The sequence below is a fragment of the Cupressus sempervirens genome, chromosome 3 (assembly GCF_028749045.1).
Source record: "Cupressus sempervirens isolate cs-2001-9-10 chromosome 3, ASM2874904v1, whole genome shotgun sequence".
In the NCBI taxonomy this organism is placed as follows: Eukaryota; Viridiplantae; Streptophyta; class Pinopsida; order Cupressales; family Cupressaceae; genus Cupressus; species Cupressus sempervirens.
The window spans coordinates 99,292,387-99,318,985 of NC_143120.1; the positions used below are offsets into that span (position 1 = coordinate 99,292,387).

The following is a 26,599-nucleotide window of genomic DNA, read 5'->3' on the forward strand; positions in this document are numbered from 1 at the left end:
AACGAAAGAAAACTTCATAGCAAGTGTATCTTCTTATAGCATTACCATGATAAAAGAGTAGTTTATTCTGAGCAAGTTGTTCAATAAAGCCAGCCTAATTCTACAAATTCAAATCACACAAAATATTAGTTCACCAAAATTCAGATCAATTTTTTTTTAACACATATAATGTCTAGGTATAGAGATGATGAAAGTTGAAGTATTTAAAAATGCAGAACCAACTGCTGTTCTATACGCATTGACATCTTGAATCATGTGAAAATCAGCAAATTCTGTGTACAATTTAGCATTCCACCCCTGAAACATCTTAAAGAAAACAGTGTTCCAAGCTGAAAGCTCATTTAGATGAAGTATTATTTGTAGAGTGAAAACTATAAAAAGTATTTGGCATTTTACTTACATATGAGTAACTTCAAAGTTGTTAGAATATATTCCAAATGTAGAATTTCATGAGCATGATATTGTCCTGCTAACCATAATAAGATGTAGCATGGTTATATCATGACCAAGTTGCTTCCATGACCTGCAATCTTTCTGGATATGAATGAACGGGTAAAAAGATCAAAACTGACTCAACCAACAACAGTTATGTCAACGATATCTTGCCCCATGCATTTGAAATGATGTACCAGCTAGGTCTCCCTTCTCTTCCTATGCTGTGGGGCAGATGGTCCTTCTTGTTCCTTCTCAATCCCTCCGGATGGTTCCTCATCCTTATCAATATGGCTGGGCTGTTTAGCAGTACCTTCTTTTTCACCCTCGAAAGAGGCCTGCAAAGAAAGATTCAGCACCAGACTGAGAAATGTCTATTTAACTATCCAGCCCAAGTATTTGAAGAATCTGAAAACACTAAAAAGAGCAACTTACAGAGAGAATTTTCTTTCCTCCAAAAATAATCTTCTGGATAACCATGATGACAGCTCCAAAAATGGACACAAAGATACCAATTGTCAAATTAGGGGCTTTCTCACCCTCCTGAATCAAATCCTGAAAGAGCAAAAGCAAAGAATTCACCCTAGAAGTGAAGTCATTTGAAGAATGAAAGAACCAATCTAAAAAGTCCCTCCAAAGCAGAAACAGATCTGAGTTATTTGAGCTATAATAAAATGTGTTCATGTGGACCTTGTTTGAACTTTTGAACAAAGTGAAGAAAAACTTCATAGTGACAAGGGTTGAGCATACCACGAAACAAAAAAATCGTATTTGATGAGCAACGATATGTCTTCGAAAAACATTTTAAGAATCCTGATTCAATTTCTTTACTCTAGAACCTTTCAATTCCAAGCTTCCATGCATTTTCTCAAAGGTAATTTTAATTTATCAACCAATTGTAAATAAAAATTACTCCTAGATTTTACAGGAGAGGTAAATGAATCAGATGTCATTCCTAATGCAGCTCAATTTCTAGGACACATTATCAATAAGGGGAATGATGTGCACTTCTTTTTTATCCTCAAATTGGCACAAATTAATTAATTATCCCACATCTATTTTCAAGATTGCCTTGACCAATGAAGATACAAAAAGCCTTTCTAGCAGTTGCTACAGGGTTAAAAGTATTCACAAACTGACTTCATACAAAGTTACAAACCATATTTCGCAGCAGCTAAAAACCCCAAGTTCCAATAAAGATCAAATCTTCTTTTTATTCTCAACTTAGTTGTGGGCATGAGTTGCAGTCCTGCATTTTTTAACACATGGATGGAAGGGATTTCCTAGGAATGTCATGAGACAGAAAGAAGTTTGTTAGAAGCGACATTATACAAATTTGCAACTCTTTTAAGACAAATTTCTACACAAAGTAAACTGCTGCAGTCACTAAAAGCTTATTGATTATATCATGTAGCACAAAATATATAGTTTTACAATATAATAAAATGCTGATGTTTAATCCTTCACATTTGAAAAAAAAGGTATCAGTTCTGCATCATCTATCAGTGTGCTAACTACTGGGGGACCTGGTACAACAAGAAGCTCTCTGCAGTCCTCCATTGATGCACTCATCTCATCTGTAGCTACTACACTCATATCAAGGATGGATGTTACTGCATCCTCAGCACATCCATCATCCCTATCCATGGAAGTAAACACACCACCAACCACCACTATATGTAGCTGTACTAGATCTGAAGCCAATGTACATTATACACGCTCCAACTCCAGGGTAACCTCAGTCAACTGCAACTGCACCTCCTGGAGAGCCAACTTAGTGCTCTCCAACACGCCAAAAGTCATCTTAAGCTCATGGGTAAGCTCAAACACCTCCTTCTCTTTCCCTAATGATATCTCATAACAAGTACTACCCCAATCAAGAAGGTAATCCTTGTCAGATACCAACTCTAAACAGTTAGGTTTCAAGATCCCAACAGTCTCTCGAAGTGAATGAATCTCTGCTAGTGGAAAGCAACTAACATTGTGCTCCTCTGACATAGGAGCACCCCAACCAAATACAACTAACATCTACCAAATAGCATCATAATGCACAAGAGTTGAGAAGATATCACTATCGCTCACCTTCAGTTGTTTGGTCACATTATGTCTTCATACTTTGGCTCCTACGTAAGCTCTCTCACTCACTAACTGCACTGTGATAGGAAATTGTATCCCCACTGCTCACTCATGATTACTCTTCTCATGTGCACTAACAACCTCACACATGTCCACCAACAAGGCAACTAGGTACCTCTACCAATGCCTCCTCTAAAGAAGTGGAAACTACTGCTATATCAAACTCCTCATATGTCTCTACTTCCCCCTCATCTATAAGTCGCTGTAAATCACGATATTGGGACCTATCATCATCCAACATCTAATACGATATACCGGGCTCGCTGCAGCATGAATCATCATCACATGAAACATTAGAGGTTCCCCACGTCACTAGCATCAACACCATCCAACTTGTTGGTTTCCAAAACCGCTGGTTGCAATCCTACAAGTCTCACCAACTCAATGTTGGGATATCTAACCAGTTAAGGCCAACTTGACGGAACTAAATAATGTAATCTAAGTTCCTTGCGCTTCTGGCTCTACAATGCCAAGGCAGGTGCACCTGATCTTAAACTAGTCACTTGAATCCAAGATTACATAAAGCAGATATGTTTAAATGCAATAAGAGTCTCCAATAATGGCAAGAGATTCTAGGAAACTTCTAACTTGCTCAAATAAGTATAATTTGAATGATGACTTCAAAATATGATTACTTCAAACTTGTGAACGCTGAAATAAGAGAAAAGTTAATGATTAAATAAATTTTAGAATGTTTGAAATGATCATATTTTGAAGTCATCGTTCAAGTTATAATTATTTGAGCAAGTTAGAAGTTTCTTAGAGACTCTTGGCATTACTGGAGACTCTTATTGCATTTAAACCTATCTACTTTATGTAATCTTGGATTCAAGTGATTGGTTCAAGAGCAGGTGCACCCACCTTGGCCTTGCAGAGCTAGAAGCGCAGGGAACTCGGATTGCATTATTCAATTCTGTCAAGTTGACCATAACCGGTTCGATATCCCAGCATCAAGTTGGCAAGACTCATAGGATTCCAATCAGCAATTTTGGAAACCAACAGATTGGCGACTCTACTAGGGGACAGTTGCAAGTAAGCTTTGCAAATCTCTTACCTCAGACCAGTATAGAGATTTGTTTAATCACAAACTATGTAAGTTTTTCAAAATCATTCTTTTACATTAAAAGTTTAAAGTCATTTGTGGCACGCTCTGCTAAGGAAGTACCTAGATGTTTATTTTATTTTTTCCCTAAGAGGGTGGTGACTATTGTGCATTATTCAATCTATTTTATATTGAGGAATTAACCATTGCTCTTAAGGTTTATGTGAGCACGAAGATCAATAAATCTACGAAGATTTGCACAATTAACCATCGAGAGAAAACCAAGAAAGAAGAAGAATAAAAAGCAAAGATCAAAGATGCTTTATACAGGTCACAGAGATCTTCACAAAAGGACTAACAGACAAAATGAAAGAAATAGATCAAATCCTGGAAGCGAAGAAGAAAATTTCAACCGATTTTTCCAAATCCCTAGAGTTGATGAAGAATCACACTACAAAATAACTCAATTAGATGATGACAAGAATCAGGTGGAGTTACTGCAGTGGGATGCAATCATAAAAAAATGGCTGAAACAACTAATCGTAGCAATGCAATATTAGCAAAAGTTCTTTAGATGCAGCTGGATGATATCTTGGAAAAGATAGGTATTGTTGACCTTATGGCCAGACTAGTTGTCAATCAATGTCAAAACACTTAGTCCTTTGGTTGGTTACATTGTTGCCAAGCACCACAGAGTAAACCTTGCAGACAATTTAAACTGAGCTAGTCATGGGAAGTTAACCAAGTAGAGCATAAAGTAGTGTTGACCGAGCTGCAATTGTAACCGAGTTGTTGTAGTGTCAACTAAGCTCTTCAATGCTAACTGAGTCATCAATGTTAACCGAGTTCCACAACAACTCCTGAGTGATCAATGTGGACCAAGCACCAATGTCAACTGAGTGCCAGAGATTGCCGAGTTCATTGTGTTGTCGAGTATCAGTATATATCACTCGAGTGATCTTTTGAACCTAAGTGTTAGCACTGAGCTGACAAGGTGAAGATTGTTCAATATGGTATTGTACCCAACTTCGGAAAGTAATTATTTGGATTGGTATAAATGTGAGTTATCTTGTCAAATCCAAATGAGTATATTAAAAAAACATGTGTAAGAAGTGAAAAGTAGTGAATATGAAGATGTGTTAATGTTTGGTAGCTTCAATTGGATAAACTCATAAGACTAAACTGAAGTTACATATAAATTATATATACTAAATATGCGATATTTATATATGCTCAAATATATGTGTGTATAGTCAATAATAAACTATTATATTAATTAAATGTTAATGAATAGACATGCCCCATGAAGGGACATGTCGATCCATATTTTATCTAATATAAGAGAGATGGTTGTCATTTGGAAAGTATATACCTTACGGGCAATGCAATTACATTTGCAGCGATCCTCATAAAATCCAACATGGTATTAGAGCCAACTGCTAATGTAGGAATCATATACAAGCAATGGAATAGAAAAATCAGATCAAGTCTATTTGTTGACACTCAATAAAAGAGAATGCAATCTGCGATGATATTGAAATTATAAGTAACAAGACACACAATTCAATAGGCACTAAATGATCATTAAGGGAAAAGGAAACAAACTATTGTAAGGAGCGAAGAATATACAGTCAATGTTGCATCTGTAAGGAGGATATATATATATATATATATATATATGTTTTTTTTGGATTGGAAAAGCTCTAGTTATGACTATTGTAGGCCATGAGATGAATGAGCACAATCAAAGCGACTTGTTTTAATAGACAATAAGTATCATACATGCAGCGATATAAAGAATGCACATAGGTTGTAACAAAAGAAGATCTTCTCCCAATTTATTGGTATAGCGACATTCTTGTGGCGGGTATATAATATGCCAGGTTGGACGCATTACTTTTTTGAAAAAACCTAATTGTTGGTGTTCAGAAAAAGAAAAGAAAAAAGGACCAAATAGTGTGTATGAAGACTAATAAAGTGCACGATAACATTCCATATTACATTAAGGTTAGTGGACATGGAATCGAAGAAATTTGTAAACTCCAAGGGGATGATACAATTTATAACATTTGGAAACCATAAGAATAAATTATTAAGAAAGGACAAAGTTAAAGGTCAAGTCCTATTGGTGGTAGGACCCTTAATTCAAAGCTCAGGGATATTCACCTGTCAAGGGTCAACATTGATATATAATAAACTAATTTCAGGAAAAGGAGGGAGATTGAGATTCTGAAGGCGCTTGACATTTCTTTAGAAGGATACCTTAAAAGAGCAGATAGAGAATATGGTTCAGTCAACTTTTAGTGATCTTGGTCGTATTGATTCAAAGGGAGTAGACCACATTGAGATGGATTCTCCAATGATCTATAAATTGTAATAGTCAAGAGGACTCCAATTCATGAATATTCTTGATAACTATATGGGCCTACCCTATATCATGAGGAAGTGACGACTTTCAAATGATTATCACTTGTATTTGCAAAAATTATTGAAAGGTGACAATCTTACAATAACTTGATTTTCTATTATGATGGATATCTTATATGCCTATGCACCTATGCAGATCATGATAGATTATACTTTGCATGGTGGATGTTCATATGGTAAGCGTTATGAGAATGTCTGTACACATACCTTATGAACATTTTGAGTACCTAGTGAATGTTATGTAAATCGATGTTCAAGAGGCCATTACAGTACTTGGTGAATATCAAATGAGTTGACATTCAAGAGGCCATTACTCATAGTACTTGGTGAATATCTTGCAACTTAACATTCAAGAAGCCATTGCTCCAGGAGTACACAGTGAATGTGAAATGAGTTGACATTTAGGAGGCCATTGCTCCCAATATCATTATTATTGCATTGAGGTAATATATCATCATGCGTTTATCCTCCCTAGCTAAGAGGGGGTTTTAATGTTTGGTAGCTTCAGTTTGATAAACTCATGAGACTAAATTGAAGTTACATATATATTATATATATTAAATATTTGACATTTATATATGCTCAAATATGTGTATAGTTAATAATAAACTATTATATTAATTAATTGTTGATGAATAGACACGCCCCATGAAAGGACATGTCTATCCATATTTTATCTAATATAAGAGAGGTGGTTGTCATTTGGAAAGTATATACCTTATGGGCAATGCAATTACATTTGCAGCGATCCTCAAAAAATCCAACAAGATGAAGATTGACTAAAGGCTAGAAATAGTATAAGAGGAAAAGTAGAGTCCCGTCCATCACATTCGGGTGATCATTCTACATTAAAAGAATCTCATTCAGCAAACCGAGTTGCATAGCAGAGATCAGCTATTGGTTCATCCTAACAAGTGCATCAGTCAAATCCTCTAACAAGGTGGACTTAACAGTCTTATGCAAAATCTCCTAACTGAGTACATACTTCATTGTATTGTATAAATCCTTTTACAAGATGGACCTAACGGTCCTTAATGCTCCTAACAGGGCAAATCACCAGAAGTGATCAATTGTAAGCCTTATCAAACCAACTTTATACTACAGTACTAAAGCTTATGAGTATCATCCCCACCCCAATTTTACTTTCTATTTGGAAGGTCATAGGTTATCAAATATTGTGTCAAGTGTTATGAATGTTTTATTGCTTTCAATCTTTCATACATGCAATTAGATCAGATTAGTTTATAAAGGATTCGATAGTGAATTGAAGTAAAAGTTTTATTGGTTCCTGATTCCCGCACCCCCTCCCCTTAGTCACCTAGCCTAGTCTACATTTTCAACAAGGAATATCAATAGAGAATATTATCTCTCCAAAAAGAAAAGCAAGCAATTAGGAAAGGTTGGATAGGTGTAGAGAAGAAAGAACAAAGCAACTCCAAGAAGAGGTGAACACATCATCAAAATATAACCCACCTCATAGGAAAAACTTGGACTCACAATTTGCTACCAGCTATGTAAACCCATTGTATGATAATAGACAAATTAAAAATCAAAATAGCAGTCTTGCAAGACATCAGAACAACAATCACTATGTTGAGAATTCAAGATAGCATACTAAAGGTATCTGATAGAATACTGCAAATCTCTGGCAGCCCTATGGTGTAAATCAAAACAATAGAAATATCAACCAAAATAACCAAGGTTATGCAACACAAAATCAGGGGATAAGAAATCAAGCTATGAGACTACCTATGGTCATTGAAAGGTATCGACAGCTTGATTTTCATGGAATAAGAGGATATCCCAACCCAGTCTCCAACAATTTGAGAACTGCTATTCCAAAGTTTTTTGGGAACGGAGTGGAATCTACCAAGCAACACGTCATTAACTTAAAAAATACAATTGAAGATTTTGAAGACCATGAGGATGTCTTCATGAAGCTTTTTGTCCAATCCTTGACAAAGGACACAATTGAATGGTACAGGAGTCTCCTAGATAGGTCTATAACCGAATGGTGTGACTATGTTGATCAGTTCATAGAGCAATTCAAGGATCATAATGATACATCTTTTGCTTTGCACGAATTAACAAGTATCAGGAAGAATGCCAATGAATCAATTTTTGAATTTAACAAAAGATTTAATAAAGTATTAAACAGAATTCCAAGAGAAACTAGACCAGTTGATTCTTTTCTGATTGATTTCTATCTAAGTGCATTTGACAGCAAGACACATTATGAGATAAGATCTCATAAGCCAGGTTTCTTACCACATGGTTTCAAAGTGGCTATGACAACAGAAAACAACAAAAAAGCGGCTGGCAAGGTATATAAGAGAGATGATGCGAAAGTTATATAATCCTAAAGCACTTAAGAAAGATGAATTAAAAGAAATTATGGATATGCTTAAGGACATAAAGATGAAACAAAGCAGGAATGACAAGCCACTTTTTCAAAGAGATAATAGACCAAGATTGCAGGATATGCCATATACATCACAGCCGTTGAGCACGCCAAACAATCATATCAGTGAAGAAACAAAACTTCAAGTACAAATCAAAGTAATTCTGCTAGTATGTTCACAAAGAATTTACAACACGAAGAGGTGTCTAAGAAGAATGGTATCACAATCAAGCCAAACAAGCAGAGACTAATCAGCCTCCTAATTTGACCAAATAGTTGACCAAGGATAATGGTAAGCAGGTATCTGATTGTCATATTTTTATTAATCATGCATTATCTCAGTGAAAAATTGTTGTTCCACTAATAGAGATGATGAAATTTCCTAACTACAAAGAGGAAACTATGAATATTTTATCTAGCATAGAAGATGTTAGTAATGAGAATGAATCAAGAGATAGTGAAAATCCTCCAATTGTATATTTAGGAACAACACTAAATAAGAATTCAAATCAAGTTGATCCACTCTATTTGACTTTTTTGATTAATAACAAGTTAGTTAAAAATTGTATGATTGATTCAGGTGCGACAGTTAATATTATGTATGCCTATGTTATGAAAAAAATTGGTCTTAAAGTAGATATGCCTTATGGGAAATGTTATGCCAAGGACAACAGATCAATTCCAGTAGTAGGTATTATAAAAATTGAATTTCGTTTTCCTGCATTCCCTCAAATATCATACAAGACTAACATTACTGTAGTTGAGATTTTGGTGAGTTATGGTATGTTATTATCTCAGCAATGGTCAAACTTGGTAGGTGGTCATGTGTAGCTCAATCTATCTTATGCTACTATACCAGTGGGAGGTAAGGAAATCAGGATTGAAAGAGAACCACGGTCATACCACCTAATCGAAAAGATTATAACCCAGATTCTGAAGTTAACTTCTGCCAGTTCGATATGGACAATTGTGTATCCAAACCAGTTTTTAAGGAACTAATCCCATTAAAATGTATGTGCAGAAAGATTATGATAGCATTTGGTAGATGTACTTTGACAAGGCTTGTAGTAAAGAGGGTAATGGAGCTGGTGTTATATTCGTTTCACCATCAGGTAAAACATTTAAATATTCATTTCTGCTTAACTTTGAATGCACAAACAATATTGCAAAATATGAAACTTTAATCATTATCTTAATGTTACTAAAGTTTATGGGATAAAGTTGTTTTCTATTTTAGGGGATTCCGATTCAATCGTATCTCAAATTAGGCACAAATTTGCAACTAGAAAACCAAATTTGAAACAATATAGAAATTATGTGTGGGATTTGATAGAATATTTTGATGCATTTTCTATTAAATGGATAGATAGGTCAAATAACTATTTGGCCGACATAATGGAAAATCTTGCAATTAAGCAAATTGATCTCCCACTTGATGAGGTTGTGCAGGTAGAAATGAAGAATAGACCATCAATACTCGACAATGTGCAAAACAAGCAAGTTTTCGAAGACGATAAGGACCTTATCAGATGCTTGACATGCAAAGATGATTATGAAAACCAAAACATTGATTGGATTCATGTATATTTATATATATACTAAAAAATGAGAGAAATATACATAATTCTAAAACTAAATCATTTCAAAGTATGAATCTATGATTCTAAATCATTTCATAGTATGACTCTATGATTCTGGTACGAATCTAGGGATCAAATCCATAATGATTATGAGAAAATAATCGAAAAAATTATTTTAAAAATCTGGACAAATCCAGCCACGGATCTGGATCCAACCTCTAGGGCACAAATCCGGTAACTAAGTAAAGAATGCTATTTGGTAAGGAAATAGTTTAATTGAAAACTAATAAAATTCCTAAGGGTCTAGTAGCTTTAGGAAGAATCTTTGATGAAAAAGACAATTCAAAACCTAGCAAATGAACCATACTTCAAAATAACATTGAGGAGATTAACTTAGGAAATGAGCACTTGCCTAAGAATGTTTCTATAGGAAAGAAATTGTCCTCCAAGATTAGGTCTGACTTGATTTCCATATTAAGAAAATATAAGCATGTTTTCGCCTGGAGCTATGACGAGTTAAAGGCTTATAGGGAAGATTTATTCCAACATGAGATACCTCTGAAACTGGACACTAAACCCTTTAGGCAAAGGTAGAGACCTAATAACCCAACTTTAGCTCCTAAAATGAAGGAGTTGATTAAGTTGACAGATGCAAGTATCATTAAACCCATCAGACATTCAATTTGGGTTTCCAACCTAGTTCCAGTCAAAAAAAGAATGGTGATATTAGGTTGTGCATAGATTTTATAGATTCAAATATATCATCTTTGAAAGGCAACTATGCTTTGCCAAATATGGAAATCTTATTACAGAAGGTAACTGGAAACGAATTGTTATCTATGATGGATGGATTCTTTGGATATAATCAAGTTAAAGTTAGAGAATTTGAACAGTACAGAACTGCATTCATGACACCTTGGGGTACGTATATCTATGCCAGAATGCCTTTTAGTTTAACCAACACAGGGGCTACTTTCCAAAGAGCGATGGATGATGTTTTGACAGATTGATTGATGTTATCATGGTAGTTTATCAAGATGACCTTACTACTTATTCTAAAAAAGATCATTGCAAACACTTAGAGAAAAATTTATAAGAGCCCTGGAGTATGGAATTTCCCTAAATCCTAAGAAATGTCATTTTGGGGTTACAGAAGGAAAACTCTTAGGACATATTGTCTCTAAAGAAGGCATAAGGATAGATCCTAAAAGAATAGCCACCATTGACAATATTCAAATCCCTAAAACAATTAAGGGCATCCGGTCATTTTTCAGTCAGATTAATTTTGTGAGGAGGTTTGTTTCTAATTTTGTTGAAATCATTAAACCAATCGCTAAAATGCTCAAGAAAGGAGCTAAAATAGCATGGAATAATGAAGCTATAGAGGCATTTGCAAAAATAAAGATAGCTATCAAGGAAGCTCTCATTCTTAAATCGCCAAACTTTAAGACACCCTTCCAAGTCTTCTCATTTGCCTCTTATCATACCATAGCTGTTGTGATGCTACAAAAGAATGAAGAAGGTCATGAGCAGCCACTTGCCTTTTTTAGTAAAAGCTTACAGGCTGCCGAACTTAATTACAATATCAATGAGAAGCAAGCCTATACCATTGTTAAATCGATCAAGTCTTTAGACTTTACTTGGTTTGAGCTAAAATCATTGCCTATGTGCCTAACGCAGCCATCAAAGATATCTTTAGACAATCCGAGACTACAGGAAGATGTAGATGGATAAACCAGATTCAAGAATTCAACATAGACATTCACATTATGAAACTGGTTAGAGGACAAGGACTAGCTAAGCTCGTGGCAGAATCGAATTTGGAAGCGGTGCAAGTTAATCAGATCACTAATGACCACACTAAGGCAAGTATCGAAAAGTGTCCTTGGTATACTGATATAGTTTATTATCTAAGACACATGAAATATAAAGACAATCTGAATAATAACCAAAAAAGAAACATTAAGCTTCAAGCCACAAAGTATGTACTAACTGAAGGAGATTTGTATTGGAAGAACCAAGACGATGTTCTACTTTTCTATTTAGATACATCTCATTCTGAAGTCGTTCTTAAAGAAATGCTCGAAGGAGTATGTGGTGGTCATTTTTCAGCAAGAACCACAACACATAAAATATTGCGAGCAGGTTATTATTGGCCACAACTTTTTAAGGATTGTCATGCATATGTACGAAAATGTGAAGCATGTCAAAAAATTTCAGGTAAACTAAAATGTGATGGTGCCCTCCTTCTAAGGACGTTACAAGCAAAGGAACCATTCCAAATGTGGGGAATTAACTTCATTGGGGAGATTAGTGATAAATCAAGTGGAAGCCATAGTTGGATCCTAGTAGCAACCAACTATTTCACCAAATGGGTAAAGGCCATACCTACTCGGCAATCTATGAGCAAAGTTGTGATCAAGTTCCTTACAGAGAATATTCTAACTAGGTTTGGGGTCCCTCGGAAGATTATAGCAGATAATGGCATGTGTTTGCGGTCTAACGAATTTACTGACTTTTGCAAGAAGTATGGTATAACTGTGTCATATTCATCACCTTATCATCCTCAGGGCAACGGACAAGCTGAATCCAGTAACAAAAATATTCTGAACATTATTAGAAGGATGTTGGACAACAACAAGCGCACTTGGGACTCAAAGTTAAACTTGGAATTATGGGCAAACGGAATCACTGTTAAAAAGTCTACCAATTTCTCTCCTTTTAATTTAGTCTATGGCAAGGAAGCAAGACTTCCTCTTAACAACTTACTTCCAATTTACAAGTTTATTACTAAAGAACAATTAGATGATATTGATTTTATGGAAAATAGATTGAATGCACTGGTTAAACTTGATGAAATTAGAAGGCACGCACAGGAACAAAATATCAATAATCAACAAGTAAAGTTTCTTCATGACAAAAGGACTCAAAACAAATCTTTTAAGGTCGGCGATTGGGTTCTAAAATGGAATGTCAGGGATCAAGAAAAGGACAAACATGGAAAGTTCGAAGCCTTGTGGTCAGAGCCGTTTATTATTTTTGAAAAGACTAGACAAAATTCTTAGTTTTTGCAAGACACTGATGGACATATGCATGATTTCCCAGTGCATGGACAGTATTCGAAGCCATTCTTCCAATAAAAGCATTTGGGGAGTTCTCTTTCTTTTCTTCATTTTCTTTTATGTACTTATTTTGAACTTATCTTGATATTATTGTATGGACTAATTGTTGCTTTTTGTTGTGTTTTACTTTTTGCAGGTCTTCTTCATCCAAAGATAGTTGGATTCTTATTATCGCCACAAGGAGCATATGTCCCCACCAAGAGCCACTAATGGAGTCCAAAATTTTACAGATCAAGAATTTGATTATATGTCATCATGAAGGAAGGTCAAGAATGGTCATCAAGGTACTACTTCAATTCCAATAGGAGTATGTATGGTGTCAACAAGATCTAGTAGGCATACAAAACCTATATTGATAGGCCTGTGGATGGCAAAATTAGGTGCGTCAAGATAATGATTACAATTGTATAGAGACTGCATTGAAAAACTAATCCAGGCAAAGAATATGCCTAGAAATTTGTGTCAAAAGAGGTCTATATGCTGGCATAGATTAATATATTAGTTGCCCTTCTATGTCATTGAATCATTTCATTTTCACCTTCAACATTCAAGTAATCAAGTTGAAGATTGCACCAAGAGATGGTTGACGAACACCAAGATTAACAAGACAAAAAGTCACCAAGACTTTGCAGAACATCTAACTAAATTACATCTCATTCAACCTGGAAAGCATCTAGCAGATGGCATGTTTGAATAATAAAGTTGCAATATGGTAATCTGCAAATGGATGCCAATTGGTAATCTGAGGACTATAGGCATATCACAATCATTTTTTGAAGAATAATAGTGGAGGCGATAAAACTATCGACAGGATAGTTGGATAAACCGATTGCATTGGATGCTAGAATGTCACAATGTCTGGAGCACAAATTATATTTGAAGATGGGTGTTGCTCGATGGTGCCTGGGCTATGTACAAGTCAAATATGGTGTTTGAACACTTTGTCATAGTTAAATATTGTGTAGTCAACAAGATGTATGTCATCGGTAAATAGTGTAGCCGATGGGTCCCTTCGAGAAGGTTCTTGTTATGTAGCCAACGGGTCCCTTCGGGAAGGTTCTTTTTATGTAGCCGACGAGCCTTTTAGTAATTGTCATGTAGCCGACGGACCCCTTTGGAAAGATTCTTCGGAAAGTATTTATACACCTTGGGTCATTGTAAATCATTATAGGCATAATGTAATATCTTTGGCATATGCAAATAATATAAGAAGTTCTGCTATTCTGATCCATTGTCTGTATGCATTGATTTTTTTACCCATACGATAAACATTTGGCGCCGTCGCCCGATGGAGAATGACGACTAATGCCGAATCAGCTGAACAAGAATAAGAACGAGCTGAAGGAAAAGGACGAAATACGCACATCACAAGGAAATCTAATTTTGGCAAAGCAAGCCGAACGCAGGAGGTTTCAGAAGATTGCCGATGGACACAAAAGTGCGGAGGAATTGTTGGAGGAGACTCGACAGCGGATGGAGTTGGTGGAAGAAGCAAGGGAGGAGTTTTTGAATTTGTATTCACCAAGGGAAGAGAATCCAGACGGAAGAGTATCAACTCGCACGGCTCAGAGTGCCAAGGGAGCAAGAGCGTGGAGTGAACTCTTCATCCGCGATACACTTCCAGAACGGAGAGATTCGCTTAACGGAGACCCTTCTTCACCAAAAAGCACAGCTGTCGGAGTACAAAGTGTTGGTGTCGAGATACAAAGCGTTGGTGCCAGAGTACAAACCATTGGTATCAAGATACAAAGTGTTGGTGTCGGGATACAAAGCATTGGTGCCGGAGTGCAAAAAGTTGGTATCGGGATACAAAGCGTTGGTGTCGGAGTGCAAACCGTCAATGTTCCTACACATAAAATTGCCAAAATTTGATGGTGATGGAGCAGCCAATCCGATCCGACATTGTAAAACATGTGAAACGATTTGGAGGGTGAATGGCATAACAAATACAAACGAATGGGTCCGGCTGTTTCTGACCACCCTACGGGGTGTTGCAATTGATTGGTTCGCCAATGTAGATCCTCAAAAATCAACCACTTGGGACAACCTTAAGGAGTTTACTGTCGAATTTCAACTGCTCCACGATGACAATGAAATCGTAGCAGAGATATACAACACAAAACAAGGGAAAAATGAAACAGTCCGAGTCTACGCCAGGAAGTTGAAGGACTTGATCAATAAAATGGAGAATAAGCCGCCTGATGGGTTGCAAAAAAGATGGTTCATTGAAGGCCTACACCCGAGGTTGCGAAAGAAGATGAAGATCGTGCCGCCATTGTCATATACTAAAGCATACAACCAGACAATGAACCTGGAAAGTGAATAGAAGACTAAGTAGAAGAAGAAGAGTAGTTCGTCTGATTCAAATGACGACGCATCTTCAAAAGAGGAGAGCAGTGATGACGAAAAGGACACAAGAAGGTTCACGCCCTCCAAAAGGATATGATTCCGATGATGAAAGAATTCAAGAACATATAGAAGGAAACCAAAGGAAATGAGCTATGGTGCACCGAGTGCAAGAAAGAAGGCCATACAAAGGGATCTTGTCCGAAGAACCAATTTTGCGAGATTTGCCAGATCATGGGACATTCCACAAAGGAATGCCCGTTCAATCTGAAAACATGAAGTCCTCAGCAAGTGTTCCTAACACAGGAGGCTTCTGCGTTAGGAGGCAGTGGGTACACCAGTACGGAGGGTGCCACATCAGGAAGATACAGAAATAATCGGCGAGGTCAAAACAACAACAATAATGGCAGCAGGAGTCGAATTCAGTACGATGCGAACGACCGACCCATAGTTCAATGCCGAGCATGTAATTTGTGGGGTCACTTTGTCCGTGACTGTACAACGGCAAACACACCGAAATTATTATGCAGATGGTGCGGACTCAGCAATCATGAAGATGCTAAGTGCCTGAAGTCGGGAGTAAATTTGATCATCGTCAGGACAGACGAAGAGGAGGTTTTGGCCATTACACGAAAGCAAGCGAAAGTATACCCCGACCCGATGGAAGAAAAGAAGCGACTAGAGGAAGCACAGGCAGAGATCCAGAAAGCAATGTAGGCAGAGATGGCACACCTAAAGGACACTGTCGGTACCTCAGCAAGGAACTGCGCGAAATAGAACATCGTATGGTAAATCTTACAAACCAAAGTACCAGTCAAGATAAATTATTTGCTGCTCACAATGCCTCAGCTCCGATCAGCACTCACAAACATCGTTCCCGCTACTAAACTACCAGGAGAACATGGAAGGGAGCAGGAAAGTGGAGCAAGTACAGCGGACAAAAGGGAGAAGGAAAGTGGCCCAAGTGCAAAGGATCCAATGCTGCTAGCCCTATCATCCGGACGACATCTGGCAGTCGTCGAAATGGGAATTCTTGAGACTGTTTTGATGGACACGATTGTGGACGAAGGGTCTGATGTCAATGTGTTACCAAAGGATACTTGGAAAAGGTTGGGACAACCGACATTGTGGCCACCCACATTCCAGTTGCTAACGGTCGACCAACACGAAATCAAACCATTGAGAGTCCTAATAGCACAACCAGTAACGATTGGAACACAACCATTCCTGCTTGACTTCATTGTGATCCTGCTGAAGAGAAAAGGATACGATGCCATTCTAGGCCGGGGGTGCCTCATTCAAGCCAAAGTTGAACACGACTAGAAGAAAAACACTCTTATCACTTGAAAGCAAATGGCAGAAATACATCATTGATTTATACACCTAGATGGTCAGAAAAGAAGCTCTGTCATCAGATTCTGAAGAGGATGAGGATGAAGGGAGGCAGCGTATGGAACCAAATAAGGAGGGAGTCCTACGATTGGAAGGAGACGACGATTTGGATTCTATCAATAGTCTTTACCACTTGCAAATAGAGGACTACGAATTCTTTTTGAGCTGTAATATGTTAAAGGTGGACGAAGGTGAGAAAGAAGAGGAAAATGAAGGTCCGAAGGAATACAGAGAAGCAAAAGAAGGAAAGGCGGTTACAGCTGAAGCTGAGGGGAAGAACATACAGTACAAACCCAGAAAATGGAAAGATCCCACCGTACAACTGTGCAGAAAGAAAACGTTACATCAAACCACGAATATAACAGAAAGGTGCTGGCAGCACTGAAGACACATTATACGGTCTGCACAGGAAACAAAGAGGAAGGGTTTAATAAAAGCTGCAGCAGTATGAAGTGAAGGTTCTAAAATCAAGAATATAGTTATGGACGGCAAGGAGTGGCAGCCGATGGAATTCATGGTACCGAGTTTCAAGAACAAACTGCACGATATGGAAAACCTGAGGGAGAGATCGTGTAACTTGAATAAACTGGATAAGCAACGATTGCAGGCACAATGGCCCACGAAGGTTACACAAAACAGGCATAAGGCATGGCACTACAAGCACTTGAAGTTGAACAGGTTTCAATCGAGACAACGAGTGCTAAAGTATAATGGGTGCAATGAGATCAGACTAGGTAGATTTAAAATAAAGTGGGTCAAGCCATATAAAATCCCCGAAGTGGGCGATAACACAGTAATAAAATTATGGACGCTCGACAAGAAGTAGCCGATGCAGTGAATGGGTCGAACGTCTACCATGGAATAAATAACGCACCTCCGTGCAACTGAGAAAAAAACGACTGTAAATACTATATATATGTAAATACTGCACATATGCAAGATAAGTAAAGGTAGATAAAAGATAGAATTGAACATTAAAATTTTAGAAGAATATTTGAGGCATTCAGTGTGATGTTTGTGCATCCAAAAAGAGCCCTTCATGTGCAGTGAAGAGTGATTAAGCTCTCAACTGAGCACCGTACGGACTTTGGAAAGGTAATAGATGAATTTTTTTGCTAAGCATATGAATTTTGGCGATTGGCTTCTCTGGTTGGGGCCATACAGCTTTTGGAGGTCTAATTCCCTATGACCGTACAACAATTGGAAGTTTACCTTCATATTGCTAGATTTCATACAAGTCTGGAGATTCAAATTTCTGGGGATTGGTTAAATATCCTGATTGCTGCTATACGGATTTTGAATGATAAGTTGCCTGTTGCTTCAGTACAGATTTGGATTCAGAAGTTTAAGTTCTCAATTGCCGTACGGATTTCAAGAATACAATTTAGTGTACAGATTTCAAGAATACAATTTGGTGTACGGATTTCAAGAGTAAAGTTTGGCATATGGATTTGAAGAGTAAATTGATTGTCTGCTACTGTACAGGTTTGGAGGTTAAGTGTTGCCGTACGGATTTGGATTAATGGTCATACGGTCTTTATATAACACTCATACCCGTACGAAAAGGCACTTCTAATTTCTTTCTTCCCTGCACCGTACGGATTTGAAGGGTCTTCTATTTGGCAATGTACGGATTTGAAGGGTCTTGTGTTTGGCAGTGTATGGATTTGGAGAGTCTTTTGTTTGACACCGTACGGCATTTGAGAAGTCTTGTAGCTGTTCTTGCTCACCATACGGACTTCTCCACAAAATTTAAAGTATTAACTTAACATTGTATGGGTTTCTTGTGATGTGTCTGTACGGTGATTGTTTAAATGGATAGTTGATGCTTTCCTCCAAGGATCTTATGAAAGGACCAGCGTACAGCTTCTCCCAGTAGCCTTATATCTGTATGGAGCCATTTGCAAAGTTGCAAGGTATTCAAGGAGAGGCCATATGGACAGCTAGAGTAGTGCAAGTGAGGGATTGTGTAGCTTTCACTCCAGGAAAGGAAAAGAAATTGTGTAGAGAAATAACTGACCTAAGAATAAATGGAGTTTGCAGGAAAGAGCCAGTGGAGGAAAAACTTAGAGGAAGCAAGAGCAAAAAAAAAACGACAAATTGAAACAGTTGGGAATAAATAACGTATGATGCCGAAGGGAATGGAAAGACATAAACAAGTAGAAAATGTATGTGGTTGGTAGAAAGTGTGGAATCAGAAGAAAATGACAGAAATACTGTGTTCCATGCAATTTTGTGTGGGTTTTGGAGTGCTAGTTTGGTCTTCGCGGCAAGGGGCGCTGCCCCTTGACCCCGCCCTGTATAGTGACAAGGAGCGCGCCTTGGACCTCGCAGGGGCGCTGACCCCGCTGGGGGCGATGCCCCCTAGACCCCCAATCAATGCGGATATCAGTCGTGGGAAGTGTGACCAGTTGATGAGACCTAGAGTTGCTGCGGGCATGGAGTGTGTGTACCAAAGGCACTTGGAGTAGGTGTTGGACGCGAGGCTGTCTTGGTGGATGCATAGAGAGCTCGGGAGGAGCTGATCATCCAGTTGGAGGCAGTACAGCAACACTTGGCTCAGGGTACCCAAGAGTTGGAAACAAAGAAAGCGGCACGGGTGGCTATCAAGGTCAACTAAGGAGACAATATTGTGTTAGCAGAGGCTGCAAATGCAACTTGGTTCGAAGACCAGTTTGGTGCAGGCACGAGACAAATGTGAAAGTGATGTGACAGAAGCAGATTTATCTTGTTGTAGTTAGTCAGTTAATGTATTTTGTTTGTTAATTGTCTCAGATATTTTGTAATTGTCGTCCGAAGACGACTTTTTCTTTTGGGGGGGATGATGTCATAAGTAAATATTGTGTAGCCGCCAGGATGTATGTCATCGGTAGATATTATGTAGCCGATGGGTCCCTTCGGGAAGGTTCTTGTTATGTAGCCGACCAGTCCCTTCGGGAAGGTTCTTTTTATGTAGGCGATGGGCCCTTCGGTAATTGTCATGTAGCCAACGGACCCCTTCGGGAAGATTCTTCGAAAAGTATTTATACACCCTCTTCGGTCATTGTAAATCATCATAGGCATAATGTAATATCTTTGGCATATGCGAATAATATAAGAAGTTCTGCTATTCTGATCCATTGTCTGTATGCGTTGATTTCTTTACCCATACGGTAAACACACTTGATGCGCATCCTATTTCCAAGGAGCCATTCTTGATTGTATGATCATTATAAAGGGGAAATAAGATTTTGAATTGCTAATTTAGCGCATATTATGCTTTCAAAAAGCCTTCATACTAGTATATTTTCAGTAAGTGGTGAATTATTGTTGGAATGCTTCAGACGGCAAAATCATAGAAGGGCTTCAGTGACCTTTGCCAATGTCACCTCAGCATGTGGACATGAAAGCGTGATATATGTTTCAGAAGAGTACGTTGCATGGGTATCTAATCAAGATAATGTTTTATATAATCTAGAGAAGCCCAAAATTTATGAAAAGCAAGAGACGGTAACTATGGTCATGCAACACACTACATTCTATACCAAGTATAGACAGATAGTGTATGTTGTCGCCATTGTCCTATACAAGAAACAAATGTTGTCACAAATAAAGTTCAAATATCAAGCGAAAATTTGGCAACAATATTCAGTAAACGATGATCAAAGCAAAACCATAAAGGAGTTGAGACAACTCATCACTAGTAATTGCCATCGGTTCATGTCCTATGTCAACATGTATCATCTATGGCTAGGAATAAAGTTTTTAGAATCAAGGAAGCATCCTTGATGTTTTACGGCAAATATGCATTTGTTATCGCACGACATGAGTCCAAGAATTATTGACAAGGAGAATCTAAGTGTCGTAGGGAGTTTGGCATGTTTGCAGATTACAATCCCAAAGAAAATATGCACAAATTATGGAGATTACAGCATCCATTCTTCATAGAGCCTCCTAAGTCGGGGAATCATAATTAAGTGATCATTTTCTCTTAGCAATTTATATTTTACTCTAATTTGTTTTGTTGCAGGAGAAACCTGCACAAACTTGGAGTATGGATGTTGTGAGCACAATATAATCATTTCTCGAGGGCAGAGTGATTGGTTCAATATTTGTGCATCCGTATGACTAAAGGAAAATCAAAGGAAAATCTAAGGAAAAAGATCTCCAGCACCACCTCTGCCACTCAAACATCATACTCGTTTGTGTATTGTCGCTCAAACCATTGAGAATGGTTGCAAAATATTAATAACACTAAATTATATTATAAGTTAAAGATTCACAAATATTCAATTATCATTTATGAAAGGGCATGTTGTTTGGCGAAGAGACTTGCATCTCTCCATTGTTTATAAATATCAGATATGACCTCAATGGAGTCCCCTCTTAAGGAAATGCCTTCTATGCACAAAAATTAAAATTAAAAATTACAATTCTGTGCCCCCAATGGAGTCCCCTCTAAAGGAGATGTCTTATATTCACAAAAAACCAAAGGAAACATCTCAAAGACGACGGGGAAACGTGGCAGAGGTGGGGGGGCAACAGAGAGATGTTTTCAAGGAGTGCCCCCATCCCCAAAATGTTCACATCTTGAAAACTTTGAGATTTGGGGGAGGGGGCAAACATCCCTCTAAACACTACTTTCATTGTATAGAAGTTAAGAACTAGGCTTGAACACCAAGGAAGGATAGTAGCACTCAAAGGACATTTCAAATGGAGGGCCTAGAGTAATATAGTATTTGATTAAACATGATTAGGTAGAGTAGGCAATAAAGTATCTCATCGCACCGACAATTCCTACAGTTCAACCAGCAAAAGAATAGTTACCACCCAGAGATATTTAGAGGTTTCTATCTAGGCATACAGGGTGTTTGGGAGTATCCATCATGGAACTCCACTTGAGAGAGGGTTAGAGCATGTTATTGAGCTGGAAGAGGGAGACAAACCACTAATCTCTTCTCATTTTCAGCATCCTAAGAGGCATAAGGATGAAATAGAAACTACACTTAAAAAGTTACTTGAGATGGGGCACATAAGACCTAGCAAAAGTCCATTCACATCAGAAATAGTTTTGAAGGAGGAGGAAACAATGCAGATGTGTATTGATTATGAGGTCCTAAACAAAAAGACAATTAAGAACAAATACCAAATTCCTAGGATCGATGCATTAGTATATTCGTTGGATGGGGCATGATAATTTTTTGACATAGATTTGAGGTTCATCAAACTCGGAGCAGAAAGTATTGAGAAGACAACTTCCAAGTCCAATTTTGGACATTTAAAGTTTTTGGTAATTCCCTTTGGATTAAGGAATGCTCTAACCACTTTCCAGAGTAGTATGAATTAGGTGTTCAATAAACAATTGCGGAGATTTGTTTTGATATTTTTTTAATGACATCTTTATTTTTAGTAAGACTTGGGAGGAGCATGTGCAACATCTTGAGGACGTATTGAGCATCCTATAGAGCTTCAATATTCTAAGGAGTCTAAGGGTAACTTTGGTATGATAGAGCTTCTTTATTGCTCATATCATTAGTGCAAAGGGAGTGAAAGTTGATCCTTAGACTATCAAGGCAATTGTTGAATGGCCTACTACAAATCTCACACATCTTAAGTGATTCTTTCGATGTTGCAAATTCTAAAAGAGCTTTGTTAGGGGTTTTTGATAGACTACAACTCTGCTCATAGATTTAGCTAAGGAGCTTTTGAGTGATAATTCAACACAAAATAGTTTTGAGCACTTCAAGCAAGGAACGTCTACATGGCTAGCATTGGCAATACCTAGTGTTTCCAAATCTTTTGAGTTGGAGTGTAATACTTTAGGGAAAAGATACGAGCAATTATGATGCAAGAGAAGCACCCATCACATTGGCAAATAGAAAATTAAGAGATGAGAAGAGCTACCATACTTATGATAGAAAGATATTGGCCATTATGCATGCCTTGGCTGAATTTAGACTATACCAAGCTGGGGATAAGTTAATCATCAAATTAGACCATAACAACATCAAGTACTTCACAACTCGAAAGGATCTTAATGATAGGAAGTAGAAGTGGGTCATAAAATTGTAGGAATATGATTTTGACATTGTGTATGTCAAAGGGAAGAAGAGTATAGTTGTTGATGCACTTTCGAAGACACCTCACATATGTTCTGTAATGGATATTTTTCTGATTGGACTTAATTAGCTGAGTATGCCAAAGATTCAAGAGCAGCATGAGTTATAGAGGACACAACTCATGACAACAAATACACAGTGAATAATAAGTTGATCATATATAAGGATAGAATTTATATGGTAACTTCTTCATAGTTTAAGGTAAAGATATAGAGGACTTTTCATGAAGTAGCTATGGCTGGTTACCTGAGTTTCTTCAAGACATACAAGCAGATCCGGGAGAGGTTTACTTGGAATGTAATTTCCCTTTTTTAGCATGAGCATGATAGTGGATGGATTTAGCCTATTACGGGGTCCTTGTAGGCTAATACTGGTCATTAGAGGACCCTGTTGAGGGTTGGGGCTCCATTTGGTGGGACTTACTATTTGCAGTCAGTCAGTGGATGGTTCCGATGAGCTCAAATGAGTTAGAGGAGTTGATTGATGCTCTCAGTTTTTTTTTTTGGCTTTTGGTTTGGGCTCCAAGAGCCTTGGAGGAAGTGTTTATTTTTAGAAAGTCAACCCCGTCAAGTTCATTCATCATCTTTCTTCATCAAGATCACTTGTGTCCTGTCAGATTTTGATTTTGATGCTTCTTCAATCATTTTTGCAAGACGGGTGAATTATGATAATTATTTAACTAAACATGCTAAGGTTGCTATTTTTGTTGGTATTGTATATTGGTCACCTTAATGTCATAGCTCATCGGAACCGGGTTAAAAAAATTTAACTCTTGGGCATATGAAACAATGATCTTGTGTATCAAAATATCATGATATTGATGAAAGGTCATTTTGGAGCAAAAGGGAGTTAATAAATTATATTATTCAAATACCTTCCTAATGTTGGAGTAACAAAATCACTGCAAGTGTAATTGTATTGCCATGTTTGTGTTTTTCAAATGCAGCTATCAATATATTTATATGGAGAAAGAGTTATGAATAGACATGTCTCTTCAGGAACATGTCTACTCATAAAATTAAGCATTATAATTATATATACAAATTATATATTATCTTTCTCTAATATATAATAATAAAATATGTGTGGGTGTGTGTGTATATGTATATATACATATATATGTGTGTGTGTGTGTACATCTCATATATATTAAATATATCTACATATCTTCATTAGAGTTTATCAAACCAAAGCTACAAAACATTAACACTCTCTCTTAGCTAAGGAGGATAAACACAAGACACATATTACACCATTGGTAATATTAAGAATGATTTATTTTAAAGATATCCTATTTGATACCTCAAAAGTTTTCCACCATTTGATATTGCATTCAATATCACGAGTATTGGTCTTCTAGAATATCAACACGTGATATTCACCAAGTACTCAAATAAAGTTTGATATCACATCTGATATCAAGAGTATTGGCCTCCCAAAATATCAGTGATATTCACCAAGTATTCAAAATAAGGTTTGATATCACATCGAATATCAAGAGTATTGACCTCCCAGAATATCAATGATAATCACCAACTACTCTTTGAGTAATGGCCTTTCAGAATGTTGAGATGCAAAACATTCACTATATACTCAATTTGTTTGATCTCATAATACAAGTTACTATAAGATCGTCACCTTACTGTAGCTTTTGCAATACAAGTGACTTCATTTGGAAGTCGTCACTTCCTCATGATGTACAGAGGGGGTAGGCCCATTAAAATTACATAGTCACGAGGTATATACATGAATCCCAGTCTTCTTGACTGCTACAATTTATTGATCACTAAAGAATCCATCACAACATGGTTTACTCCCTTTAAATCAATATGATCGAGATCACTGAAGGTTGACGAAACCATATCCTCTATCTGCTCCCTCTCTTTCAAGGCTACATCTATTGAAATGTCAGGGTCCCTCTTGAATCTCAATCTCTCTCTCAATCTGAATTCTATCTTCCTTATCCTACAATAACATTCTTGGAGGAAAAGATCAAGGCACATAATTCTTATAATAATAATAAAAATACCTCTAATAATTATTCTCAAAAATTATAAGAATGTTAAAAATTTAATTGATTTCACAAGATATCAATTATTGTTGACTGAACCTTCATAGTTGAAACTTTCATAAATACTTTCTTAGAAAATATTATATTCATATCATAAAATATTACTCATTTCTCTAAATATTTATACTTTCACAATGTTATATACAAATGTATAATATTAAACATAGAAATGAATATTCATGAAAACGAACATTACCTATAATACCTACATTTATACTTGTGTGAGTCGGCTCTCAAAACCTTGTTTGGTCATCCCTACAATTTCACTTTCTTCAACGTTTTTTTTACATATTCACCCATTGGCTCACTTATTTCCTTATTTGCTTATTATCATTCGCAAGGATCTTCTTCTTGTTGGGCGGCTTTTATTGTTTAAATACTCTTTTCTTATTGTTGACCGGTCATACCCATTGTAGATTATATTTCAGGTTGTTTGTTGTGCCGATTGTGTGTGAGTGGGTTTGTAGTTTGCAATGCCTTCACAAGGTTGGACTCGTCCAAGTCCACATCCTTCCATTCACCAAAATTCTCCATTCCTTCTTCCCATCTACTATTTTTCCCGACAACATAGTGAAGGAAATGGTTATCAAAGAGATCTCCGCCGAGAAAAACGGTTATTTTGAGACAATTATTGAACGATAAATTTTAATTTGCAATAAAGCCACTCGTCAATATTCATCTTCCCTGAGAGACTCATTAAAATGTATTTATTTATCCTGTACATCAATGATAACAAATGGTGAGAGGAACCACTGGCATGGCACAAACCTACTACCATTGTTTTTTTGACAAGGTGGTCCCAAGACAATCAAACTGATAAACGATGGAAAAAAAACTATTGCATAGGAGATTTTGTCACAAAACACAATTATATTTAGTGGTTTCCATTATTCTTTTCTTCATTTGTCATTCTCTACATCAGTAATAATGTTATCCACTTAATCCATTGCTCAGGATTTTGTTCGCTCTCTTCATATCTCAAAATCCATAAATTCCTATCTAAATCATTTTTGTGTATACATTGCCTTAGGCTAGTCTAGTTGATTTGCTATTTGTCAACTTCTCCAAGTATCAATAGATCTTCATATGGCCAAAGAGACTCTTCTTTTAAAATATGAATTACCATAAATGTTTGTAAATCTAGAATAGATAAAAAATAAGTCTCCTTATATTTTGTTCTTCCACCTTTCACATTTGCAACCTAGCTCTGATACCATGTTGGAGTAACAGGATCGCTACAAGTGTAATTGCATTGCCATGTTTGTGGCATATGTTTTTCAAATGCAGCTATCAATATGTTTATATGGAGAAAGAGTTACAAATAGACATGTCTCTTCAAGGACATGTCTACTCGTAATATTAAGCATTACAATTATATATACAAATTATATATTCTCTCTTTCTCTAATATATATATATATATATATATATATATATATATATATACGTCATATATATTAAATATATATGCATATCTTCATTAGAGTTTATCAAACAGAAGCTACAAACCATTAACACTCCCTCTTAGCTAGGGAGGATAAACACAAGACAG

At 36.9% G+C, this 26,599-nt stretch overlaps 1 protein-coding gene across 2 annotated transcripts in view; it reads right to left on the minus strand.

Moving 5' to 3' along the window:
- Nucleotides 1–200: 200 nt before the first annotated feature.
- Nucleotides 201–26,599, minus strand: part of LOC149564974 (calnexin homolog) — a 60,372-nt gene continuing 33,973 nt past the window's right edge. Inside the window, exons 5-6 of one of the 2 annotated variants that reach the window (XR_016361986.1) lie at nt 868–1,015; nt 201–770 (exon numbers count right to left, since the gene is read on the minus strand). Coding sequence is in view for 1 of the 2 variants with exons in the window: in XM_089818513.1 (XP_089674639.1) it covers nt 633–770; nt 868–987 (258 nt within the window). In the remaining variant the exon portion in view is untranslated. The remainder of the gene's footprint in view (nt 771–867; nt 1,016–26,599) is intronic. The other variant, XM_089818513.1, reaches the window with a different exon arrangement.